The sequence below is a fragment of the Gobio gobio genome, assembly GCF_949357685.1.
Source record: "Gobio gobio genome assembly, chromosome: 2".
Classification (NCBI taxonomy): Eukaryota; Metazoa; Chordata; class Actinopteri; order Cypriniformes; family Gobionidae; genus Gobio; species Gobio gobio.
The window spans coordinates 59,452,477-59,479,665 of record NC_137098.1 but is presented as its reverse complement, the minus strand read 5'-3'; the positions used below and the strand labels follow the sequence as shown (position 1 = coordinate 59,479,665).

General features: G+C 36.2%; 1 protein-coding gene across 4 annotated transcripts; it reads left to right on the top strand.

Moving 5' to 3' along the window:
- Positions 1–33: 33 nt before the first annotated feature.
- map4k2 (mitogen-activated protein kinase kinase kinase kinase 2) lies at positions 34–26,096 on the top strand. Of its 4 annotated transcripts, XM_079810274.1 has the most exons (33): positions 34–111; positions 229–402; positions 4,662–4,719; positions 5,126–5,216; positions 5,556–5,620; positions 6,337–6,392; positions 6,497–6,544; positions 7,562–7,604; positions 7,788–7,860; positions 8,367–8,498; positions 8,589–8,651; positions 8,731–8,812; positions 9,610–9,717; positions 10,193–10,271; positions 11,681–11,739; positions 11,857–11,903; positions 11,998–12,036; positions 12,912–12,945; positions 13,036–13,195; positions 13,277–13,446; positions 18,323–18,364; positions 18,788–18,872; positions 19,001–19,080; positions 19,218–19,278; positions 20,502–20,625; positions 20,711–20,769; positions 20,942–21,045; positions 23,254–23,425; positions 24,157–24,225; positions 24,315–24,401; positions 24,486–24,556; positions 24,663–24,718; positions 25,679–26,096. In XM_079810274.1, exons 2-33 carry the CDS (start codon positions 310–312, stop codon positions 25,764–25,766), a joined length of 2,598 nt encoding a protein of 865 aa, XP_079666400.1. In that variant the 5' UTR covers positions 34–111; positions 229–309; the 3' UTR covers positions 25,767–26,096. The 4 variants fall into 4 exon arrangements, with proteins under 4 accessions (XP_079666400.1, XP_079666399.1, XP_079666401.1 ...); XM_079810273.1 differs by having other exon boundaries at positions 48–402; XM_079810276.1 differs by lacking the exon at positions 18,323–18,364 and having other exon boundaries at positions 76–284; positions 370–402.
- Positions 26,097–27,189: the final 1,093 nt, after the last annotated feature.

Below are 27,189 nucleotides of genomic sequence, written 5' to 3'. Positions count from 1 at the left end.
CCGATTTTGCGAATCGATTCATTAGAAAGATCCGACTCCAAAGAACTGATTTCTACTGTGACCACGGGTGAGCGAGAGTGAGAAGGACAGGCAGAAAGATAACAAGGCGAAGTCGGTGATTACACTGGATGTGAACATTAATATTTGTCTTTGATTTGCATTACGTGAATTAAATCTTTAGCCTACAGTTTTATCATCAACTCTCCCTTTCACCACTTTTGATGACAGCGCACCAGGATGAGAGTTTACTGCACATCAAACTGTGTGACAGCTGTCATGAATAAGTGAGACATAAAGAGATCTGCCGGCATGAATACTATAGGAGTTTCATTTTTGGATCCCTTGGATGATTATGAGATTATTCAACAGATCGGGAGCGGCACCTATGGAGATGTCTTTAAGGTGAGACAGGCTGTTTTTAGGTGATCATTTTTAGAGGAATGCGCATTAAGCATAAATCTACGTCTACGATTTAATGCATGCCGCACTGTAACAATTTGAAAACAAAACACAAACACTTTGCCTTTTGGGTTACTAACAAAAATGACTAAAAAGGATGATCATTTTTCTGCACATGGTATGCTGTGTTTTTAGACATATTTTATAGTAGTGCCATGAAAATACGGTGGAATGGTTATTCAGCATCACGTTAAATGTCAAGGTACCATCTGATGCCATCATGTACCATGGTACCTCCTCAGCTCGTTTTTGTAAGGGGAGTCTTGTTGATGTTGACGTTTTTTTTTTTTTTTTTTTTTTTTTTTTGCTCACTCGTAAATGTCCTTGTTTATGCTGCATATTTAAAGAAACCCGAGCTATGATATTACTTGACTGACTGGACAGTTTAGTTTTCTAAAGTGATAGTATTCACAGTATGTGTAAAGACACACACCCCATCAACACATTAAACACTAATAGATGCACACAAACGTAATGTTGCACATAACTTTCTAATCATTGTTAGTATGTCTAAATGTCTGTTAGGGCATCTAGGGTGTTACTTTTCAACAGAATATGTAACTTCAGTCTCTCTGTCTTCAATGCAAAACAGCCCTTTACAAACAGAAAAGTAAAAAACAAAATAAATTCAATATAAAGTAGTTTGTGATTTAATAGGATAGCCTCAGATATTTGATTCGACTGATCTTACTAGCATAACCACAACATTTATGGAATGTTACAAATCTGGACCTTAAAACCAAGACTCGCGCAGGTGTGGTGAGGTCTGTAAAGTGCAAACGTGTGTTTTCCTTCTCTTATATACAGTATGTTTGCTGAAGTAATGTGGAGATTGTGTCACTCTTGCAATCCCTAACACAGTCCACTTTATCATAATTCAGTGGGTGAGCCAACAACCCTTACAATGCCTATCATACAATGCACAAAGAATCCTTTCTAGTGTCCTCTAGCTCTCTCGACTCTGAGTCAGAAAGTTCTCAAGATCTAAAAATATTTCATGGTGAGGATTCCCAGCTGCCATCGAACAAAACAGTCTGGTTTGCATTTGATGGACTTGTCAGGTGTGACTATGCCAGCAGAAAGAATAACAAGTTTTGGGGATTTTTGGGCAAAGTGTGGACAGATACCCAGCCCGAGCTATTGTTCTTGGTTTGTGGCTGCGTTATTTCAGGTTGCACAGTTAAACCATTAAGAGAATGTTGCACTATAGTCATGACAGGAAGCCCTCTGGCATGCCAGGAAAAACAACAGGAAGGCAGCTCAGTGAAGTTCCAGGTTTTGTCCAGAAATGGCTGATTTGTTATGTTTATGTGTAGCCCAAAGCAAAAATTTAGATTCCTAGTTTTGTTAGGCAGCAAGTGAACATTTTGTCCTCAAAGTTGATGTGTTAGAAATAGGAAAGCGTAAGGATTTGAGCGAGTTTGACAAGGGCCAAATTGTGATGGCTAGACGACTGGGTCAGAGCATCTCCAAAACTGCAGCTCTTGTGGGCTGTTCCCGGTCTGCAGTGGTCAGTGTCTATCAAAATGAGTCCAAGGAATAGTGGTGAACCGGCGACAGGGTCAAGCTACTGTAGCTCAAATTGCTCAAGAAGTTGATAGCCGCAGATCAGTCATGGTACCCATGCTGACCCCTGTCCACCCTGTTCACCACCGAAAGCGCCAACACTGGGCATTTGTGCATCAGAACTGGACCACAGAGCAATAGAAGAAGGTGGCCTGGTCTGATGAATCACGTTTTCTTTTACATCACGTGGATGGCCGGGTGCTTGTGCGTCATTTACCTGGGGAACACATGGCATCAGGATGCACAATGGGAAGAGGGCAAGCCGGCGGAGGCAGTTTGATGCTTTGGGTAATGTTCTGCTGGGAAACCTTGGGTCCTGCCATCCATGTGGATGTTACTTTGACACGTACCACCTACCTAAGTAAGCATTGTTGTAGACCATATACACCCTTTCATGTAAACGGTATTCCTGGTGGCTGTGGTCTCTTTCTGCAGGATAATGCGTCCTGCCACAAAACAAAAATGGTTTGAGGAGCACAACTTGAGGTGTTGACTTGGCCTCCAAATTCCTCAGATCTCAATTCAATCGAACATCTGTGGGATGTGCTGAACAAACAAGTCTGTGGAGGCCCCACCTCACAACTTACAGTACTTGAAGGATCTGCTTCTAACATCTTGGTGCCAGATACGCCAGCACACCTTCAGGGGTCTAGTGGAGTCCATGCCTCGGTGGGTCAGGGCTGTTTTGGCAGCAAAATAGGGGACCAACACAATATTAGGAATTATTTTATGCTTGATCGGTGTATTTGTTGCAGCACCCTTCCCAGTCTGTCAGTAATGCTCTGTTGAATTCCTGTCTCTATGAAGCCCCTCCTTCCAAAAAGCACAATCCGCTCTGATTGGTCGACTGGATCAGTGTGGTGTCAACGTCTTCGAGCGTGTTTCAGAAATGTCACTCCCCTTTGCCACGAGTTTCAACTACTAATGCAACTCAACCAGGCCTTTTTGCCTAAGCCTTGCCTAAGCCTATTGTGGCGTGTTCATTCCCGGAAGAAAACTTAAGACTACAATCGAGGCGTCTTGAGTTCAGAAACAGTGCGTACTAATATGACTTTGTGCTTTGTAACTTTGACCTTTTTCATGCTCAAACAGCAACATTCATTTAATTATTTAGTGCAATACACACAGCATGTAAAAAAGCATAATAGCAAACCTTTAAATAAACCACTCTGTATGTATAACACATTTAATGTACATGAGTTTCCCGTTTCATTTCAAAGCTAAATTAATTTGACAAATCTTTGACTAGTTGAATCTAGACAGTATGGTATACAATCAGAAGAGTGATTAACCGATGGTGCAGTAGGCCTATCATACGGTCTAGAAAGATAAAGTAAGAACATCAGCTCTTGGCTATGGCTACAGAACAAGGTTACAGTGAAGGACACACAGCAGGCTGCCGCTGACACTAGGATATTTGTCATTAAGATGCCTGCCAGGAGAGCTGGATCTGTTCCTAGCTTTTCTACAGCATCCCAAACATTTCACCAAAGTAAACATGGCCTTAAAGCCACATTTATTCACCCCTGTGTTGCATTTGCGCATTCACATACAATGTAAAATGTTTATTTGAAAACCACCACAATATATATAATTTAAACGCTGCAGTGATTTTAATATGACTGAAATGTGTATTTAAACCTAAAACCCTGAACCTGAACTATAGTAAAATCACTATAGCACATTGCCTCTCATGGCCATATGATAAAAGACAACAATGTTCTATTAATTCCTTTTAAATAAATAGATTTTTTGGTTTTTCGATTAGGGTCAAATTACTGCTTATTAATAGCTACTAAGTTACTTGCTAAGGTAGTTTAGGTATTGGGTTAGGATTTAAGGATGTAGAATATGGTCATGCAGAATAAGTCATTAATATGTGCTTTATAAGTACTAATAAACAGCCAATATCAGCTTGTAATATGCATGCTAAGAAGCAACTAGTTAATAGTGACAATTGAATTCTAAACTAAAGTGTTACCAATTTTTTAATTAACAATACCAGTAATAATAATTCACAATAAAACAATTCTTCTTCCATGTAATAATTATAGAAACTGTAAGTGAAATTATGGATATACAATACCAACTGCATTAAACTGATTAAAGGTGACACATTTATAATGTTATGAAGATTTCTATTTCAAATAAATGCTGTTCTTTTGAACTTTATACTCATTAAAGAATTCTGAATTTGTTTTTATCACGTTTCCTCAAAAATATTAAGTAGCACAACTGTTTTCAACAAAGAGGATAATAAGAAATATTTATTGAACAGCAAATCAGCAAATTAGAATGATTTCTGGAGGATCATGTGACACTAAAGTTACATTTTAAAGTATATTCAAATAGAAGGCAGTTATTTTTAAATCGCAATAACATTTCACAATATTACAGCTTTTACTGTTTATTTTGATCAATAAATCCTGGTGAGAATAATAGATTTCTTTTAAATACATTAAAAAATCTTACCGACCCCAAACATTTGAAAAGGGATTAATATTAAATTTACAAGAAAGTGTTCTTATACATATGTGCATATAATGGCTGTTTTGCAGCAGTTGAAATGGCTCTTCTGATTTCACAGTCAAAATGATCTAACAAAGTACAATGTAACATTATGCCTTTTCTTTCAGGCTAGAAACATTAGGAGCTCAGAAATGGCTGCTATCAAAATTGTTAAACTGGATCCAGGTATGTGAGTAGTTTTAATGTTATGAAGGATGAAATATTATATACATTCGGACATGTGACAACATTTAGAGGTGTGTGCCGTTTCTAACAAATCCCTCAAAATTATAGAGGTTTTATTGGATCGATTCCTCGCGTGAAGGATTTATATGATAATGTGCACTATAATACACATGATTATAGTTCTCCCTGTCAAGCCACTTACAAGTAAAACTATTTTAAAATGACTGGGCTCAGATGAAGTAGTAATGATTGATTATATCTTATAAGTTATTTTTACACTGCTCTCTAGAATATCTGTGTCAATCACTGCCATCTGGAGGAAAATACTTGAAATATTTTGTGATTATTATGGCCAAGTATTTGTTCAGTATACACTCTTTCACTCATTCTTTCACTCCTTATTCAGGTGATGACATCACCTCCATCCAGCAGGAGATAACAATGATGAAGGAATGCAAACATAAGAACATTGTGGCCTATTATGGCACTTACCACAGGTAAGGTAGTGTTTGAGCCTTCACTGGTATTACTCCAGAAGTTGTCAGGGCATAGAAAGGTGCATTCCACCCCATGTTTTATACAGGCAGAGTTACACAATCAGATACAAAGCGCAAATCACCAAATAGGTTTTGTAAATAGTTGCCGACGTGTGCGCACATGCTCTAGATGACTCGTGCATTCCCGAAATATATTTCAAAGGCATGCGTTCCCACTCACAAGCTTTCAAAATGTTTAAGAGATTCTTGTCATGTCTGTAAATTATGGGTGTGTGCTTATGTATCTATCGAAAATGTTTTGTGTGCAAGGGCTGTGCACTGAACTGTTCAACTTTTCAGGAATACTAAATTGTGGATCTGCATGGAATACTGTGGCGGAGGATCGTTGCAGGATATCTACCAAGGTATACCCTGAATAAAATTAGGCCTGGTTTCACAGACAGGGCTTAGATTAAGCCAGGACTAGGCCTTAGTTCAGTTAGGACATTTAAGTTCCTCTTATAAACGTGCCTTAGAAAAAATACATTACTGGTGTGCATCTTGAGACAAAACAAATGGCACTTACATATTTTAAGATGTTGCTTTGAGTTAACTAAAGTTAGTCTGGGACTAGTTTAAGCCTTGTCTGTGAAACCAGGCATTAGTATTTTATGCAAGCATTTAAAGGTGCCCTGTGTACATTTTAGCGGCATCTAGCGTTGAGGTTGTGAATTGCAACTGCTCACCCCTCCCTTTCAAAGCACATAGAGAAGCTACGGTGGCCGACTCAGGACAAAGATGTCGTCGTCTGAGACAGCAGAGAGTAGCTAGCGATCTGTAGAGAAGTTTGTCCGTTTAGGGCCACTGTAGAAGCATGGTGGCGCAAAATGGCGACTTCACTGTTAGGGTGTGTGTAGATAGAAATGCCTCATTCTAACGTAATAAAAACATGACGGTTCATTGTGTAGGGTCTTTATACACCACTGAAAACTTATTTTTGTATATTGCATTTCTCAATAGATGTTCATAAATATTACACACTGCACCTTTAAGACTATTTATAATGATGGGATAAATATGCCTTATTAAAATAACCACTGCTCTCTCAGTTAAGTGAGTTAATATAATATTCCCTCTACAGTAACTGGACCTTTAAAGGAAAAACAGATTGCTTACATCTGCAGGGAAACACTCCAGGTAAGGCTAATTAATTATTTAAAAAGACCATCAGAGGCTTCAATCTTTCTTAATGACACGTCCCTTCGTTTTGAAAAGACTTCTGTTCTTTTCTTACTCTGCAGGGCTTGAATCATCTCCATGAGACAGGCAAAATACACAGAGACATTAAGGTGAATGAGGCTTTACTATGACATAATGTACACTACTGTTCAAAGGTTTGGGGTCAGTAAGATTAATTTGTTTCATTTTTCTGATAGAAATCTCTTATGCTGCATTTATTGGATCAAAAATATTACAGTTTATATATGTGACCCTGGACTACAAAACCAGTCATAAGTCTCACGGGTATATTTGTGGCAATAGCCAACAATACATTGTATGGGTCAAAATTATTGATTTTTCTCTTATGCCAAAAATTATTAGGATATTAAGTAAAGATCATGTTCCATGAAGATATTTTGTAAATGTCCTACCATACATATATCAAAAATGTATTATTATTAGTAATATGCGTTGCTAAGTACTTCATTTGGACAACTTTAAAGGAGATTTTCTCAATATTTAGATTTTTTTTGCACCCTCAGATTCCAGATTTTCAAATAGTTGTATCTCGGCCATAATATTGCCCTATCCTAACAAACCATACATCAATGGAAAGCGTATTTATTCAGCTTCAGGTGATGTGTAAATCTCAATTAAAAAAAAAATTGACCTTTATGACTGGTTTTGTGGTCCAGGGTCACATATTACAGTAAAATATATGTTTTAAAAATGTAATTTATTCCTGTGATGAATTCTTGAAAGTCTACAGTGTCATATGATCCTTCAGAAATATTCTAATATGCTGATTTGGTACATTTTGTTGAAAATATTATAAATGCTTAATATTTTTGTGGAAACTGATGCCTTTTTTCAGGATTTTTTTGATGAAGAGAAAGTTCGAAGGAACAAAATTTATTTGAAATATAATAAAACAAAAAAAAAGTAAAGTATGTAGGCCTACAGTCTCTTTAGATCAATTTAATGTATCCATGCTGAATAAAAGTACTAATTTCTGTACAAAAAGAAAAATCTCACCCACCTCAAACTTTTGAACAGTAGGGCATGTTGTTGGCAAAAGTAGTGGGTTTGGTGATTTTTATGTTCAAAATAGTTAAATAAAAATATGAATCTCTCTTCTGATTTAGGGAGCTAACATTCTTCTTACTGATCGAGGAGATGTCAAATTGGGTAAGTGATTTTATGTGTTATTGAACTCTAAAGTACAGAATGCGAAGTACACGTTTTAGATTATTGTATCTCTCTCTCTCTCTCTCTCTCTCTCTCTCTCTCTCTCTCTCTCTCTCTCTCTCTCTCTCTCTCTCTCTCTCTCTCTCTCTCTCTCTCTCTCTCTCTCTCTCTCTCTCTCTGTAGCTGATTTTGGGGTTGCGGCTGAGATCAGTGCCTCTGTTGCCAAGAGGAAGTCCTTCATAGGAACTCCCTACTGGTGAGCCGTCTGCACAGAGATCCTGCAGAATTGTCTTGTTTTAAAGCAATTAGCATGCTGTCTCTTATGAATGCTATTGTAGGAATAGTTTTCCCAAAAATGTATCATTTACTCACCCTTGTGTCCTTTCAACCTGTATTAGTATCTTTCTTCCATGGAACAGAAAAGGAGAAATGTTGAATAATGTACTGGCCAGGGCTTTGTTTAACAAAAGCATTGTTATGCCTAAATAGATCAAAGAAGCCATGCACCAATGATCTTTATGATCATCATAGATCGATAGATAGATAGATAGATAGATAGATAGATAGATAGATAGATAGATAGATAGATAGATAGATAGATAGATAGATAGATAGATAGATAGATAGATAGATAGATAGATAGATAGATAGATAGATAGATAGATAGATAGATAGATAGATAGATAGATAGATAGGACCCTGGAATACAGTCAGACTGCAGGATGTGACTTATCTAATGGAAATGTTTCTTTATTATGTTAGGATGGCGCCTGAGGTGGCGGCGGTGGAAAAGAAGGGTGGATATAACCATCTGTGTGATATCTGGGCAGTGGGCATCACCGCCATAGAGCTGGCAGAGCTACAGCCACCTATGTTTGACCTTCATCCCATGCGGTCAGAATGACGCACCTAATTCATTTACCAGAACAGAAAATATCCTGGTGACACAAAGCATTTCTGAGCTGAGGTGTTTTTCTCTTGTAGAGCTCTGATGCTGATGTCTAAGAGCAGCTTCCAGCCCCCCAAACTGAAAGACAAGAGCAAATGGTGAGATTTAAAACCTCACAGAATGAAAGGTAAAGAAAAGTGAAAGTTTACTGAGAGGTTTGTGTCCTTGTCTTTGCAGGTCTGCAGGTTTTCATAGCTTTGCGAAGATGTGTTTGATCAAAAGTCCTCGCAAGAGGCCAACAGCAGAAACTCTTCTCCAGGTGACTGGATAATCAATAATCTGTGTTTGCGTTGCTGTTGAATATCATGTATATATTACAACTTTTCTCATGTGGTCAGGAGATGTGTTAACTTTCAAGGCACGGCCATTTCCTTTGACCCTAAAACTAGGGTTGCAAAGTTTCCAGAACTTTCCAGGATTTTTTGGATATTTTCGGAAACTTTTGGAAGGTTTCTGGACATATACCGGAAATGTTCAGCCCCTTTGCAACCCTACCTAAAACTCAAAACAACACAAAGCATAAGTCAAATTATGGGGAAAATACCTGTGAGAAATCTTTCTTTCATGTTGACAATAATAAATCGGACACTTCTTTGGTACATGATACTTCAGAAATCATTCTAATGGTGATTTGGTGTTCAAGTAGCAATTCTTATTATTGTCAATATCGAAATCAGTTGTGCTGCTTAATATTTTTGTGGAAACTGTGATACATTTTTTCCAGGATTCTTGTAATGTTGCCAGATAACACTAGAAAGACAGATGTGTTAAATCCCTAAGACTTGTTAGGGAAAAATCATTCAATATAAAATATTTAAATATTATGATAGCAATATTTAAATAAGATCAGTATTTATAATTAAAATTATTTGAGTCATTACTTTTTATTAATTCAGTTAAAACTGATAGTGAGCAGAGCTTAGATATAGCAGGTCTTAGAATATAAGCTACGATAAAATTGGAATCGTATCGACCATCGAAATCTTAATTTTTCTTGAGTTCTGTTAAATTAATTTAGTATTCTGGAAAAGTTATTGTTGCTTTCTCTCTCCCCAGCACCCGTTCGTAACACAGTTACTGACCAGAAAATTGATGATTGAGCTTCTGGACATGGCAAATAACCCAGACCTCCACCATCCCTCCAGTCCTGAGGAGAATGAAGAGGTGAGAGTAAGACACGCTCGCATCATGTTGAGATTATGAGATGGCAACTCTATTCATGCCATCTGGCTCTGAAATTCATATTTTTTATGCTAAACTTCTTATGCTCCTTATACATAATTAGGCCTATGGTAATTCTGACATGACATGAATCGTTCTGAAAGTTTGTCTGTTTTTGGCAGTTCATTTAGTTCATCATAAATCAGCAATACAGAATTTCCTAAAAGCCTTATTGAGCTTTTAAGCCTTACTTAGAATTCTAAGTATTTTTCCAGGATAAGATAAATAAAGGATAAATAAAGAACATTGTGAAGAGATGCATATGATACAGGATTTTTGGGAAACTTTGGCCTAATTTAAGAAGTCAAGTCATTTAATGTTTGTTTTTTTTTTCGTTTCAAAAATGCATGTCAGAGTTCAGTTTGTCAAAGTGGACAAATATCTGTAGCGGAAATATTTGTGTGTGTGTGTGTTAAAGGCAAATGACACAGCCCCGGATAAAATCCAGTCTAAAGGGAAACATATGCCAGTGGAGAGGAGTTTGTCTGAAGAACAATGTAAGTTCTGGTTAACACTGTCCTTATTTGCAATGTAAATTTTAAACAAATGTTTAAACAAAACATTTTCATATTCTGTTCAAAACACACAGTTTAGTTACCATACATTTTTTATGTTATTTGTAATATTCTATAGATTAGATTACAAAAATATATGAATCAGCTGATAGTTGTGCCTAATTATTCCTAGTGTCAGTTCCAAAATCAACTGGCAAAATACACTGCCAATTAATAGACACACACACACACATCTCTTCATCACGGCACCTGTTAGTGGGTAGGATATATATAGAAGCAGGAAAAATGGGCAAGCGTAAGGATTTGAGCGAGTTTGACAAGGGCCAAATTGTCAGAGCATCTCCAAAACTGCAGCTCTTGTGGGCTGTTCCCGGTCTGCAGTGGTCAGTATCAAAAGTATGTATCTATCTCAGTCCAATCGAGCATCTGTGGGATGTTCTGAACAAACAAGTCCGCACAACTTACTGGACTTAAAGGATCTGCTGCAAACATCTTGGTGCCAGATACCACAGCACACCTTCAGGGAGTCCATGCCTCAACGGATCAGGGCTGTATTGGCAGCACAATATTAGGTCATAATGTTATGCCTAATTGGTATATGATAGAACCCCTAAAAGGTTGTAATATATGTAAAATGAACCCTTTAAGGTTCCATATAGAACCTTTTCTTCTGTGAGTGTAGCTTTAATTCAAACATTTTGTATTGGTATACATTGTTAAGCAATGATACATTGTCTGTAGGAAAGGAGTAATGAACTTATTTCTATTTTTTTATGTTTAATGTGTTTTTATGGTTGTCATGTTTTTATCATTCCATTTTCTGAAGTTCACTGCCCCTCCAAAGTCAGTGCCATGTCTATTTTCATTGCAGCGTGTGCATGATTAGAAAGTTTAATGTATGGATGTGTAGCAGAGGAGGTGCTGCTTTAACAAGGCGGCTATTGAGCATAGCTTCAGTGATGTCAATAGGCACACAACTCATAGAGCTGGTACTGTTTAGCACACGCCTATGGCATGTCCTTCTCCATCCCCCTCACACACTCACTCGCCTGAACTGGATCCAGTGGTCACATTCAAGGCGAAGCGGAGAGTGCGATGCGTGTGTGTGTGGGGGTGTTATCGTGTGGCAAGCCAATGCCATGATTACTGAGAATCCATTGTCACACATCTTGACTGTAAGATTACAGCATTCACAGGCAGACAGACAGAGTTTCCATCCACCTATTTCTATGCACATTTGTGATATTGTATAAAAAATAGCTGGATAGAAACATCAAGACTTGGTGACCATATGAGACTCCTTTCAAAACATTAAAAAGTCTAACGGAAAGGTAGTAAAAATATGTAAATAATGTATTTAAGTGAGTAATGTGTTTGTTTGTTTGTTTCAGTTGACCAGGTCAAGTTTACCCCTCCCAGGAGGAAAGAGACCGAACCCTATCCTGACCTGGTCAGTTTTATTGGTCTCAATGAGACACAAACCACACCTATCCCACTTCATTCCAAGTATTCTGTGTCATAATGCATGGTTATCGCTCAGTAAAAAAATGAAGTATGTTTATCTTAGGGATCATGTGATGATTGGAGCATATCTGGAGATGAACCAGAGTCACCGTAAGTGTCAAATGAGTGAAACTGACTTATAATTTCATTATGGTTTTACATAATTTTTTATAACCTTTCACTTGAACTGTATTCATTGCTGCAGGGGTCTTTTGGAAAGTGTAGAGGAGGAGTTACAGCAGAGGTGAGACACGCTTATGTTCTGGCGCCATCTTGTGGAGACGCATCTATAACAAATAAAAATACACCATTGCTGCCAGCTTTTTCATGCATTGATGCATTGATTATTAGATTTTTGTTACTAGATATCATTAAACTACTTCACAATGCATTAACTAATGTTAACAGATAACATTTTCGATCTTAACATCTTGAGATCAACATTAACTAAGATTAATGAATGCTGTAGTAGTATTGTTCATTGTTAGTTCATGTTAACTAATGTTAAAGGAACACGCCGAATTTTTGGGACTTTAGCTATTCACCATATCCCTCAGAGTGATATAAGTCCATACATACCATTCTCATCTCCGTGCGTGCCACTCATGGTACGCCAGCAAAGTTCATTGATTATTACGCAGGAATGAGAGAATAGTTCCGAGCCATATCGGCCTAGAAAATCGCAACTTTTCATTTTCCGTCGGTCTTAGTACACGATGTAACTGTACACGCACAACATGTAAATATGAAAATGTTGGCGTTATTTTGTCACTTATTGAGCAGTAGGCTAGCTGGAGCCATTTACCTCCAGTCTTTGTGCTAAGCTAGGCTAGCAGTGAGTGTGTCAGACAGAGTTATGGCACGCACGGAGATGAGAATGGGATGTATGGACTTATCTAACTCTGGGGGATACAGGGAATAAGCTAAAGTCCCAAAAAGCCGGCGTGTTCCTTTAACAAATAAAATAAAAACAAAACAAAACCTTATTGATAAATGTTAACTTTCTCCTTGGTTTCTATTATTTTAGTCCATACACATTCACAATTTTAAACTGGTGCTGACATATAGACAAAAAAATAATTTGTGTTTATGTATGTGACAAAGATCTTTCTCTTTCAGGAGTTTGACAGTAAAAAGACTCTCGTCTTTTGAGGTATGGAATTTGAGAAACTGCACGTGTCGATTAATTTATGATTATATGAATATTTATGTAAGGATGTGAATGGTTTCTGGTGTTGCACAGTGGAGTAAGAGGAAAAGTGGACTGTTCAGCCCACCGCCCGTCTCTGCTACGACATCACTTCCTCCCATGAGCTCTTTAGACTCTAATCTGGAGGACAAGGACCTAACGCTTCGACCTAGTGCTACTCTATGCCCTGAAACTGTATTAAGTCCAAAACCAGGTATTTACCATCTGCACATGCAAGAGAGATGAAGAAATTCACCATAAGTTTTTAAAGATTTCTCTCTTCGTGTTTCGTCAGTGCTGTTGAGATGTTCAGCTAGTCCAGATGTGCGGCAGTGGCGCAGTGACCCTTATGTTCCTGGCGGTGAAGATACACGGGAACAACAGAGGACTCTTACAAGGACTCTCAGCAGAGACACGGCTCTCTCTCCGGAGTGGAGCACCATGAGGAAGAAAACAGAGGACTCTGTGAGTTACAACATTTTGAATGTTACAAATAATACACTTACAGACTTACAGTATATCCCATACATTTTAATATGTCTCAACTACATTCAGTTCCTCATTAAATCCTTTATCAATCACAATGTCAGACATGAAGAACTGATTTCACATGCAAATGTTTGTGTCTTTTATCTCAGTTAGGGCCATATTTACTAACAGCTTGCGGCAGCCCAGCCCAAATCCTCCTTTGGTGTTAAAAAACTGCTGTTTTAACTGTTTTACTAAAGACACGCAGTGAGAAATTAGAGGGAAAATGAAAAGGTCTTTGACACAGATATTTTGCGGCTGACCTTATACACTGTAAAAAAAATGCAGGCCTCCAATTGAAAATGTTCTAGTGACCGATCACATCTAACTTTTTCAGTTGGCCGAATTGAATTTCTGTGAATTTATGCAATTTAATTCAATTAAAATTCAAGAAATTCAATTTGGCCAACAACATTTTTTAGATGTGATCGGTCACTAGAAAATGTTCAATTGGAGACCTGATTTTTTAGAGACCTATCTATCTATCTATCTATCTATCTATCTATCTATCTATCTATCTATCTATCTATCTATCTATCTATCTATCTATCTATCTATCTATCTATCTATCTATCTATCTATCTATCTATCTATCTATCTATCTATCTATCTATCTATCTATCTATCTATCTATCTATCTATCTATGCACATGTACAGTCATGGCCAGAATTATTATTCGTTTTGGAGATCTGGAGAGATTCTGTATAAAGGAATGGTCTGATCTCTTGTCAGGTGTTCTCCAAATTCATCAGGCATCATAGAAGAAGACTCAGAACTGTTATCTTGGCAAAAGGAGGTTTCTTATTTAATAAAAGTGTGCCAATAATTGTGGCCAATGTGTTTTGGAGAAAAGCATTTATTTCATAATGTGATTTCCCCCACTTTCAAATATTTTACTTCAATGAAAAGTTAGATTTTTGTGATTTATTTTTTAAATTAAAGATCAAAAGGATAAACAATGCAGATTTTTTTTTTTTACAGCCATCTTTGATCATATTTATCAGGGGTGTCAATAACTGGCAATGACTGTATATCATGTATGTACAGTGGCATGGAAAAGTATGTGAACCACTTGCAGAATCTGTGAAAATGGGAATCATTTTAATTAAATAAAAGAGATCATACAAAATGCATGTTATTTTTATTTAGTACTGTCCTGAATAAGATATTTTACATAAAAAATGTTTACATATAGTCCACAAGACAAAAAAATCTGAATTTATTAAAATAACCCGTTCAAAAGTTTATGAACCTTTGATTCTCAAAACTGTGTGTCGTTCCCTGGATGATCCAAGGCTGTTTTTTTGTTTTGTGATGGTTGTTCTTGAGTCCCTTGTTTGTCCTGAGCAGTTAAACTGCCCAATGTTCTTCAGAAAAATCCTCCAGGTCCTGCACATTCTTCAGCAGGGTACCCGCGGGATATTAAAAAGTCTTAAATGTCTTTAAATTCAAAATCAAAATTTTAAGGCCTTAAAAGTCTTAAATTCGCTGAAGTATTGAGTTCTAGGTCTTAAATTATTTTAAACGGGTCTTAATTTTCCTACGTCCATGTAACGCTACTCCATTGCTCATTTAAATGCTCCCGCAATGTTTTAGAGAGAGAGAGAGAGAGAGAGAGAGAGAGAGAGAGAGAGAGAGAGAGAGAGAGAGAGAGAGAGAGAGAGAGAGAGAGAGAGAGAGTGTGTGTGTGTGTGTGTGTGTGTGTGTTGTTAGTTCGTTTTTTCGCTAGTGAGAGACCAACATGCATCTTATATAGCAGCCAATCAGCTTTCGTGTTATTGGCGCAGGTCTCTCTCTGATTGTATCACAGACACATCAAACGGATTTTATTCTTCAGCTTCAGTTCTCCAGTTCTTCCAGTTCACGCGATCGTGATAGCAAAGGCGAATCTTTCTCACCTGCCATCTCGTATAATGACCAAATAAAAGTTTGATATGCCCGATAGCACTAAACAAAGAGTTTAAAAAGCGATGGAAACCCCGAACTCATTCGCTACTGACACACGGACTGATGTCAGACTGGCTGTGGATTCTGCACGCGTTTGCCGCCTCAGCGCTCGCGCGAGTCTACCGAATCTAGGCACATTCATACATATCCATATCTATGGGCTCATTACTGTAGGTCTTAAAATGAAAGCAACCGAATATAACCTAGTTTATACCCGCTTCTGGCTGTGTCGTTAGTATTAATCAAACAACAACAACGGGGAAAAACAAACAGTAGCCTACCTAAACGTAAAGCACTGTTTGTATCTGTATATTTAAGTTGTATTTATTTGTCCTATTGTCAAACAAGATTCATGCATTTTGTTTGTTTTATTGCCATGTGTGACTATTGTGCATCTAATATAATGATATGGTAAATGTGGCATCCTAATTATGAGGGGGGAAAAAAGAAACATGCACATTTCTGAAAATGACCATCACAAAATCAGTCATTTTGATCTCACAAAAAATGTATATACATACACACACACTACCGGTCAAAAGTTTGAGAACGGTTCGATTTTTAAAATGTTTTTTAAAGAAGTCTCTCCTGCTCACCGAGGCTGTATTTATTTGATCCAAAATACAGCAAAAACAGTTTTATTGTAAATATTTTTTTTTTACAATTTAAAATAACTATTTTATATTTCAATATATATCTTAAAATAGAATTTATTTCTGTCATTCAAAGCTGAATTTTCAGCATCATTGCTCCAGACTTTAGTCACATAATCCTTCAGAAATCTTTTTTTAATTTATTTTTTACTTTTTTTTATCCATCAAAGAATCCAAAAAATATGTTTTACACAACTGTGTTCAACACTGATAATAATCATAAATGTTTGTTGATCATCAGATCCTCATATGAGAATTGATCTAGTGATGATCTAATTTCGATTTTCGATCTAATAGATCGATTGATCTAATGATTAGTGATTTAGTGAAGGATCATGTGACACTGAAGACTGGAGTAATGATGATAAATTCAGCTTTGATCAGGAATATAAATTCAGGAATAAATGACACTTTACTATATATTCACATAGAAACAGTCACAACAGAACTGTCACAATATTACAGCTTTTTGTATTTTTAATAACATAAATGCAGCATTGGTGAGCAGAATGTAAAAACATTTAAAAATCTTACCGTTCTCAGACTTTTGACCGGTAGTGTGTTTGTATATTAATCCTGGTGGGATTAAGCTATGAGGAAGTGCAAGATTACTAATACTTTGTTCAATTTGAATAAATTAATTTGCTTTGCGAGTAATTTTGTGATTCTGCATTTCCTTTTGTACGTTTTTTTTTTTTTTTTTAATTGCGTGATATAACGTTAGGTCTTAAATTTAATTCATAATGGTCTTGAAAAGGTCTTAAAAAGTCTTAAATTTGACTTGGTGAAACCTGCAGATACCCTGTTCAGTTTTCCAGCCTCTTTTGCATATTTGAACCCTCTCCAGTAGGGACTGTGGGATTTTGAGATCCATCTTTTCAAACTGAGGACAATTGAAAGACTCAATTAGCGATGCATTAAGAGCTGGGGGTGAAAACATTTGAACAGGATGAAGATGTCCAAATGTTTCTTATTTTGTTTATATATATATATATATATATATATATATATATATATATATATATATATATATATATATATATATATATATATATATATATATATATATATATATATATATATATATATATATATATAGTACCTTGATCTTCAAATTCAATAAGTTTTCACCCCCCGGCTCTTAATGTGCTGTGTTTTCTTCTGGAGCCTCAGTGAATGTTTGAACCTTTTTCAGTAGTTGTGTTTGAGTCCCTCAATTGTCCTCGTGTGAAAAAATGGATCTCAAAATCATACAGTCCCTGCTGGAGAGGGTTCAAATATGCAAAAGAGGCTGGAAAACTGAAGAATGTGCAGGACCTGGAGGATTTTTCTGAAGAACATTGGGCAGTTTAACTGCACAAGACAAACAAAAGACCCAGGAACAACCATCACAAAACAAAAAAACAGCTGTGGATCATCCAGGGAACGACACACAGTATTGTGAATCAATGGTTTATAAACTTTTGAATGGGGTTCTTTTAATAAATTCAGCTATTTTTTTTAATAAATTCAGACTATATGTACAAATTTTTTTATGTAAAATATCTTATTCAGGACAGTACTAAATAAAAAATAACATGCATTTTGTATGATCTCTTTTATTTAGTTAAAATCATTCACATTTTCAGAGATTCTGCAAGTGGTTCACATACTTTTTCTTGCCACTGTATATCATGTGCATTTGTAGGAGTTTCCCGGTCAGACGGCTACATTTATAGGGAGAGAGTATATAATGTAACATGATTTACTGTGTTTTGTGGTCCACGTTCGGTGGTATTTACGCCAATATTTACCGCCCAAAACCGATTATCCGATTTTGCACCTGGCATGACATTGAATTCGCACATTCTTGGTAGATCACCTGCAGAACTTTGCACTCACATCGGCACTTTTTTGCACGCACTTTAGTAAATCTGGCCCTTTGTGTTATATTTTAGTATTATATATTCAATAGCTCTAAATAAATCAACATTAAATTAGCCATTGAAAAGCCTACATTGGTCAACCACTATCAAGTAAAAGCTTGATTAATTGAATTGGTTGAAACATGAATAGATTAAATATTTAGATGTTAATGCATTGGATGTTAATGGTTTCAGCACCACGGACAGTTTTTGTAAAAAAAAATTGTTGAGTCACTAAAAGTATTACTGACAGACTAAAAGAGATCATACAGAAGCCTTTCCTTGTTATTTTAACCTTTAATTCATAGAGAGCTGATTCTCACGGACTTCCTCCCACTCCCCAAGTCTATGTAAGTTTAACCACCTAATCACAGCTTTTAAATGTGTTAAACCTGTCTGTTGCTAAATTAGGGTGTGACAAAACACATAATAATGCATAATTAATGTCATTAATGCACTTCTTGCCCTGGTATCTAAATGTCTGAAAGAATTTATGATGATAATTTATTTTACAGTGTCCTTGTTACACATCTTTTACATGTACTTACTATAGTAATAACAGTAAATTATGCATACAAGCGACTAACCCTAAACCTAATTATATAGTAAGTACATGTTGTTAATTAATATTCCATAGTACTTATTTGAGTAATTACACTGTAACAAGGACACTAACATAAAATAAAGTGTAACGGAATTGATCTTAAAACAGTAGTTACATATTTCACATCTGATGTATTGCATTAAAAATGGTAATACTTCATGTTGCATAGATGGGGGCCTGTTTTAGCAAAGTCTTTAATGGTTGTCCACTGAAAATTCACTGTGCAGAGACATGGGTTTTGCCTAAAACCAGAGGTACGTTCTGTCTATCCTACTACTTTAATGAAAAAACAATCAAATTTAAATATAGGTTGGAAAGCTTTTCAGTATCAGTAAAATAGATTCCGAATCGTTGGATTGATTTCTCAATAATTTCCCCATAGATCAGTATTTAATTCTGGGGGCAGAGGAGGGTGTCTACATCCTAAACTTGAACGAGCTGCATGAAGACACCTTAGAAAAGGTACAGCTGTGTATGACATCCTCATGATTTAGTGTTTGACCCAATAACTGTTTCTGTCATAAAATACAACACAAATGAGAGAGAAACATTATATTTGTAATGGTTAATATGTTTTTATCTCCTGATTTCCATTGCAGTTGCTTCCACAGAGATGTACTTGGCTTTATGTCATGAACAATGTCTTAATGTCCATCTCTGGTACGTATCTTTTTTATAATTATACTATCCATTTCTAAAATGTAAGATAAATGAAAGGATCCTCACTTGTTTAGACACTAAGATCTTTTAGCCAAATATCTTAAAACAATATTGCCATTATCTAAAATTAATAAAACATTTTCAAAATTTTAAACACAAGTTGAAACCTTTTTTTAAACCTCTAAACTCATGTGCTCAAATAGAAATCAGTGTTGGAGAGTGTTACTTTTAAAAGTAATGCGTTATAATATTGCCTTACTCCATGAAAAAGTAACTTTTTATGGAAAGTAATTGTTACTTTACTTTTGTATTATTTTTTCTCGCCTTGCCTGGGATTGCTTATTTGTTTTTTAATAACAAAAGTTCTATTTTTAGCAAATGTAAAGGTCCTTTCACACACCATAAGTGTATCACGATGAGTCATTTTACTTCACGATAACGATATATCTATATATTCATCGCAATATAGTTATTTTTGCTCTAAATACGTTTTTTATGATATCAAAATGTTTGATATCACTGAAATGTCACATAATTCGTATCATCTCTTCAATAAAATTAAAAAAACTAATACTAGCCTAAAGAGCTCTCAAGCTTACTGAAGACAAGTAAACTGTGGTAAAGAAAGCAAACTACAGCAGAACAAAGGCACAAATGAAATACTGAAAAACTTCAAGCATTAGAAATACTACATAAAATGTATAAAGTAATCAAATGTATAAAAAAAAACAATGCAGCCTTTACTGTGTAAATTAAATGTACACTATACTTATTAAAGTTATAAAAGTGATTCAGTCAAGAGCACTGAGAGATTGTCTCTCTTTTTTGTTGTTTGGTTAGCATTAATAATGACTGCAGGTTCATTTGGACGCTGTCACTTTAAGACCGGCTGCTTTCCCAATTTCTCAGTTTTTTCTCGAATCTTTACGTTCACTTAAGACATAAATGACATAGGCATGTGTATTTAACCGTTCAAGCCCGAATCACTCACACACGCTCTATGAGCATCGACTTCATGTCGTGCGTCTCTCAGGCAGAGTTGCTAATTGTGCTTCAACGGTTAAACCAGTACTTAAAATCACATGCAAACTATAAGCTTTTGTGACTGTGCAGCACAGCAACGTCACATGATCGTGTATATGTATAGTTACACGAAATTAAGAAAAAAGGTAATGTACACCTCAGCAGTCTTTAAACTCTATTCTATTCTATTCTACTCTTAGGTAAGTCCTCTCAACTCTACTCTCATAGACTGACGGCTCTGTTTGAGCAGCGAGGGCACTTGCAGAGGAAACCGGGTCACTTGTCCCTCGGCACCAACCGCTTCACAGAACGGATCATCCACAGGTCACACAAACCGAAGACTGACATCTTTAGTTTATGATTCTGCTGATGTGTTGTTCACTTGGAACTCAAAATAATCTTTTCACAGGAAGTTTGCTGTGTCAGTGAAGATCCCAGACACTAAGGGCTGTCGAAAGTGCAGTGTGGGTGAGAGCCATTTCTTGCCTCTCCCTGGATCAATATTTATTCAATATATCCTGATGCCTGTCTTTGCTGACCTCCTCTAATTGGCTAAGATGGTGAAAAATCCCTGAATGATAATGAGGACAGATCATGAACCTCAAATGCACTTACGCTTTTCTTGATTTTTCTTCATTAGCTCGTAACCCATACACAGACAGCACGTTCTTATGCGCTGCTGTTCCCTCTGGACTTGTTCTGCTGTTGTGGTATGAGCCGCTGCAGAAGTTCATGCACCTGAAGGTAATAATCTTATCAATATTTGAGACACTAATTTCTAAGCCCTCTAAATCATCAACATCATCAAATCTTTGCAAAACCAGTTGTACACAAACTTCCACATGCACTCTGTCATCAGATAAATAGTTTTAAAAAAAATTAGCAAGTAAAAGATTTAAAATTCGAATTCTATAATTATAAAACTATAAAACTGTCCATCTTTAGGTAATTTTTTTTTTTTTTTATAATTTGCTAGTAATAGTTCAAGATGAGCATTTTAACTTTTTTTTTAATTTAATTTTTAGAAAATATAATATGGTAAAATGTATCAAATATGATACATCATGATACATATTTTGAGGAACTTTTATTTGTACATATCTCAATCATCATTGTATTTCTCTGATTAAAATCCAATTAAAACTACAGATAAAACTAAGCATTTAAATATCATCTTACTAAGACATTATTTGTAGATATAATGACTTTTATGCAAGTTGTCTTCTATATTGTTGTAAAGGTTTTACATTACAAGCTATCAGAATTTAAAGTTGTAGTCCGTAACTTTTTTGGTTAAAAATGATTCAAAATCAATTTTTGAGCAAGTACATAACCAGCCAGTGTTCAAAAACGATCTCCTTACCTTAGCCCGATTCACAACGGTAAGCTTGTAATAATATATAATAAAGTTTCTTTCTTCACAAAATAAAGTTTTAATTTATGTGGTACTGGTGGATTTCCGCAGGAAATTCACGTCATGTCTGTATACATAAAGAATGAGTCCCGTTTAATAGACGATCGCATTGGAGGATGCTGCAGGTGGCGGATCATTTATAGCCTTTTCTCACAGCAGCTGGAATAATTACATTTAACATTTTGATGGAGGATTGTAATCCAGAAAGGTCCAAACGACAATCATCAGTGACAACTGGAGATTCATCCATAGTCAAAAGCAAAAGATTAGACTGTACAGAAATGTAAATCTACAGGTAACGCTAATACACACTAAAAACACAAAGTCACGCAATGCGGATGTTGTTAACATTAAGAATTTGAGAACAAAGTATAACAATAATAATAATTTGCTCAGTTTGATGTGATATGGGCTAAGCGATCGTTAGATTTTATCACCGTTGGACGCGCGATTTATTGTAATTCTTTTTTTCTCAGTTGGTCAGAACAAAAGTGGCATACATGTTACTTACTTGTTATTCAGATGACATTTTGCGGGGAAAATTCTGAAGAATAGAATCTTCGATTCTGAAGTACAGTATCCACACTGGTGCGGTGAATGAATGACAGCTACACAAACTCCTCAAAACTTTTGATTAATCCGCCGTGCCGATGAACAACCCACAGAAAGATGATAATGCAGCAAATAATTGCAATTGCAGGTTTCAAACAGAGATGGTGACAAAGAGGCAAAACTTACGGACTGCAGCTTTAATCTTACTCTAATTTGCATCTGCACCAAATTTGCATATTTTTGGTCAGTTTCGGCCTTAAACCGTGGTGTTTTTTTCCTCCTTGAGTATGAACTCCATTTTCTCGCTATATCACATGAGCCATAAAAGCCTGATAAATAAGATACTCAAAAACACTGTTTAAATGTTCAATAAAGTTGAATTTACAGTTATGATATAGTATAAACTAAAGTCAAGTCAAGTCAACTTTATTTATATAGCGCTTTTAACAATGCAGATTGTTTCAAAGCAGCTTTACAGTGCTAAACAGGAAAAAAATGCAGCATAATTTTATTCAGCTGTATAGCCATTCTGGGGAAAACTGTTATGTCATCAGTTCATTTCAATTATCATACAGTGACAGTGTGGGGGTTAGATCAGTAATTAGATCAGTAATTTAGTTTATATGGTTAATTTAGTTTAATAATTAGATTTATTTGGATATTTAGTTGAAAAATTTATAACAAACTGCGTATGATTATTATTCTGACAACTTTACAGGTCAGAGGTCATAATAGATCGGAATATTCGAAGGATCGGAGGCAACACGCCAGAGACGGGTTTATTGAGGATGATGTGTTGATTAAATAATTATTAAATTGTAATATTCGAACAATCGGAGTCATCACGCCGGAGACGGGTTTATTTAAGCCATTTTATTTACAAGTAAATTATTAATTGGTACCAAACAAAATAAACATGTAACATCTTGTTTATTTGTGTAACATCTGATGGTCATTCTCTCATTACATTTTCTTTCTCATTGAAGCACATTGCTGTGCCCCTGCCAGACCCATTGCCCATCTTTGAGCTGCTGGTGTTAATGACAGATGAGCTTCCTCAGCTCTGTGTGGGCGTCCAGGAAAGCCCCGAACAGCAAAATGAGAGCCAGCTAAAGTTCGACATCATTCATTTGAACGGCATGCCAAACCCTCAGCCAGGTAAGTGACTGACTGCTGGTCTTGCATGAATTAAGAACTTCACAGAAAGCACATTTTCAAAGTCTGATTTGGTTTTTGTGGTCTACTAGAACAGGTTTTCATGATTTTATGTAAAAAATAAATAATTTTCCACATATTTGACGTTGTTGCAGCACCTCTCTTCCCAGTCTGTCAGTAACACTCTGTTTAGTTCCTGTCTCTATGAAGCCCCCCTTCCAAAGAGTGCAATGTGCTATGTGTGTTATGATTGGTCAACCACTTGTGGTTCAGAAATGTCACTCCCCTTACCATAACCGCGCTACTAACACAACTCAAAAAGGCCTTGCCCCCTTTATTTGCATAAGCCTTGGGCAGGAATTGTTTAAATGAGGAATACTGTGACTTGTTCGTTCCCGGGGGAAAACTCAAGAATACAGTCGAGGCGTTTCAGGGAGTTCAGAAACATTGTGCACTGATATAGTGAATAACTCCTTTTGGAGTGATTGTATGCTTTGTAACTTTGGGCTTTTGACCTTTTTCATGCTCAAACAGCAACATTACACACTAAAGAAAGTCGAAAATGTACAAAGCAAAATAGAACCCCTTAAAACAAATTTCTATGAATTCCACAGATTTTGCCCTCACATTCAGCAAAGAAAATATGAAAAACGTGCATATTTTGTATAGGCCTACTATGTTTTTTTTTTGTGTGGACAAGTGTGTTAATGTTTGATCTTTGTGTCTTTCCTTAGACAGTGAGACAATAAAAGCTGTACAAGTGACACAGTTGGACAGAGACACAGTTTTAATTGCACTGGAAAGTATGTATGTTTCATATATGAATGAACTATTAAAGCATAGTGTACACTGATACTTGTATTGTAAATGAATCCTTGTTGTCATCTTCTAGAAACGGTGAAGATTGTCAATATGCAGGGTGTTCCTAGCAAGGAGTTAATATCCGAATTGGATTTTGAATTCCCTATCGAGACTTTAGGTACAAACCTGACATATGGAAATATTGAAATAAAACAATAATATAAATAAGTAGCATACGTTTTAATGTGTTATTTTTCAACAGTTTGTTTAGAAGAAAGTGTTTTAGCTTTCTGGAAACACGGGCTTAAAGGACGGAGTCTGCACAACTGTGAGGTAAAATGTTATGATGTGTTGTGTACCAATACAAATTGTCACTATTTGCGAATTTCAATAGTTGATATTGAATAGAATCTAAAGTCATCCTCCTGTGTCGTCATAGATAACACAGGAAATCACAGACGAAAGCAGAGTGTTCAAGGTTTTAGGCACGCACAGGTATTGACTCTCTTCCACTTCCTGTCATAGTTTTTCCTTAAAGGGTTAGCTCACCCAAAAATGAAAATGATCCCATGATTTACACACCCTCAAGTCATCCTAGGTGTATGTGACATTCTTCTTTCAGACGAATACAATCAGAGTTATATTAAAAAAGTCCTGGCTAATCCAAGCTTTACAATGGCAGCAAATTATTGTCTCGTTTATGAAGTCCATAGAAGTGCATCTATCCATCATATAACTGCTCCACATGGCTCCGGGGGGTTAATAAAAGGCCTACTGAAGAGAAGTGGCACGTTTAAGAAAAATAACCATATTTAAAACTTTATAGAATAAAATAACTAACTTCCGGCGGATTGCCGTACGCACCGATTTACAGCGAAAGAGTAACCCTTGAACCCTTGATGCATGCGTATTGACGAACGCAGAAGCGCAGAAGATAGAGCAAAAACAAAAACACCGGTCATGAATTAGAGTCTAAAACGAGAATTTTTAAAGAGAAATGGCGGAGGATTTCGATATAAGAGAAGAGGGGCTTGAGTTTGCAATTCTTCTATACACCGCGTCAGGGGTTACTCTTTTGCTGTAAGTCAAATTGAGTACAGCTTTCTGCCGGAAGTTTGGTATTTTAGTCTATAAAGTTTTAAATAAGGATATTTTTCTTACACAAACGCACCACTTTGCTTCAGAAGGCCTTTATTAACCCCCCGGAGCCGTGTGGAGCAGTTATATGATGGATAGATGCACTTTTATGGACTTCATAAACGAGACAACAATTCACTGCCATGATCTGAAAGTCTGAAAGAAGAATGTCATATACACCTAGGATGACTTGAGGGTGAGTAAATTATGGGCAAATTTTCATTTTTGTGTGAACTATCCCTTTAACTTGAATAAACATCTGATTTCATTCTTGTGAATGCGTTTGCTTCAATATTTTTCTTAAATCTTGGTTTACAGAGACATCGTTTTACAAAGCACCCCCACTGAAAACCCTTCAGCCACTAGCAATTTATACATTTTGACCGGTCACGAGAGCAGCTACTGAAGAAAGCCAGTGGACAGAACCTGTAAATAACATGCATGGCAAATCGATGTCAAAATGCATGGTAATACAGAGACTTTGAGAACTGTGCACCTGCCTTATGTGTGCTCAAATGCGGTCCTTCAGTCGATCTCACTGGTACAGATTGTGAGGATACAGAGAGGAATGCCTTGGTTCTTTTGTTTGTCCCTCTAAAGGTGTTTTTGTCATTGTTGTCCATGAACTCTGAAATTACCTGGATTAAACAACTGTATTTAAATTAAAAAGATCATGTGATAATTTTGTGATGGAAGGATTGTGATAACTACTAATAAACTGATAAAGTGAAACCAAGCCTTAATAATCACATCCTGAGTTTTATTCATCTGAGTATTGTTTGGTTTGTACCATTTAATGCTGGTTTTGGTGTTTTAATTCAATTGTCTCAATCCTTGTTACTTTTTAACGTCGTTCAGGGATTTTTGGGTGAACTAACCTTTTAATTGGGAAAAATGAATTAAAGTATGTAAATAAAAGCCTAAATGTAATCTGTTCATCGTATAAAGTGATCAAGTCTCTTCAGAAAATTTGGACTAAACCGCTCAATTCAAATGGATTAGTTTTATGATCTCTTTTCAAAGTCTTTTCAAAGTTTTCAAAGCGTCAAAGTGGTACTTGCATAAAGCTGTCAATGAAGGAACAGAAATTGATCAGATTTCATTAATATATCTTCATTTGTGTTCCAAAGATGAACGAAAGTCTTATGAGTTTGGAACAACTTGAGGGTGAGTAAATGATGACAGGATTTTCATTTTTGGTGAACTATCCCTTTAAATGTTCTGTATTGCTGGCTATTTTATAAATCATTAGTTGGGTCCATCCTCAAGAGGGAGCTAAAGCTTAAAAAATTAAAACCATTGTTTTATACTAGCATAAAGGCAAATATAGTATAATGTATAGAGATGTTATTAATTTTACAGGACATATTTACATGATGATCAATTAATTACATTTAACATAATATATAATATATTTAACATGCACTTTATTGCCAAAAGTATTAGGACACCCCTCCAAATCATTGAGTTCAGGTGTTCCAATCACTTCCATGGCCACAGGTGTATAAAATCAAGCATCTAGGCATGCAGACGCTTCGACAAACATTTGTGAAAGAATGGGTCGCCCTCAGGAGTTCAGTGAATTCAAGCGTGGTACCATGATAGGTTGCCACCTCTGCAAAAAGTCCATTAATGAAATTTCCTCACAACTAAATATTCCACGGGCAACTGTTAGTGGTATTATAACAAAGTGGAACAGCAACTCAGCCACGAAGTGGTAGGCCACGTAAAATCACAGAGCGGGGTCGGCGCATGCTGAGGCGCACAGTGCACAGATGTCGCCAACTTTCTGCAGAGTCAATAGACCTCCAAACTTCCGTGTCCTTCAG

Coding starts and splice junctions, on each gene's coding strand:
- map4k2 (XM_079810274.1), top strand. CDS start 310: ATGAATACTATAGGAGTTTCATTTTTGGATCCCTTGGATGATTATGAG. Junction 6,545..7,561: donor AAATACACAGAGACATTAAG/GTGAATGAGGCT, acceptor CTTCTGATTTAG/GGAGCTAACATTCTTCTTAC. Junction 19,081..19,217: donor ATGAAGACACCTTAGAAAAG/GTACAGCTGTGT, acceptor TTTCCATTGCAG/TTGCTTCCACAGAGATGTAC.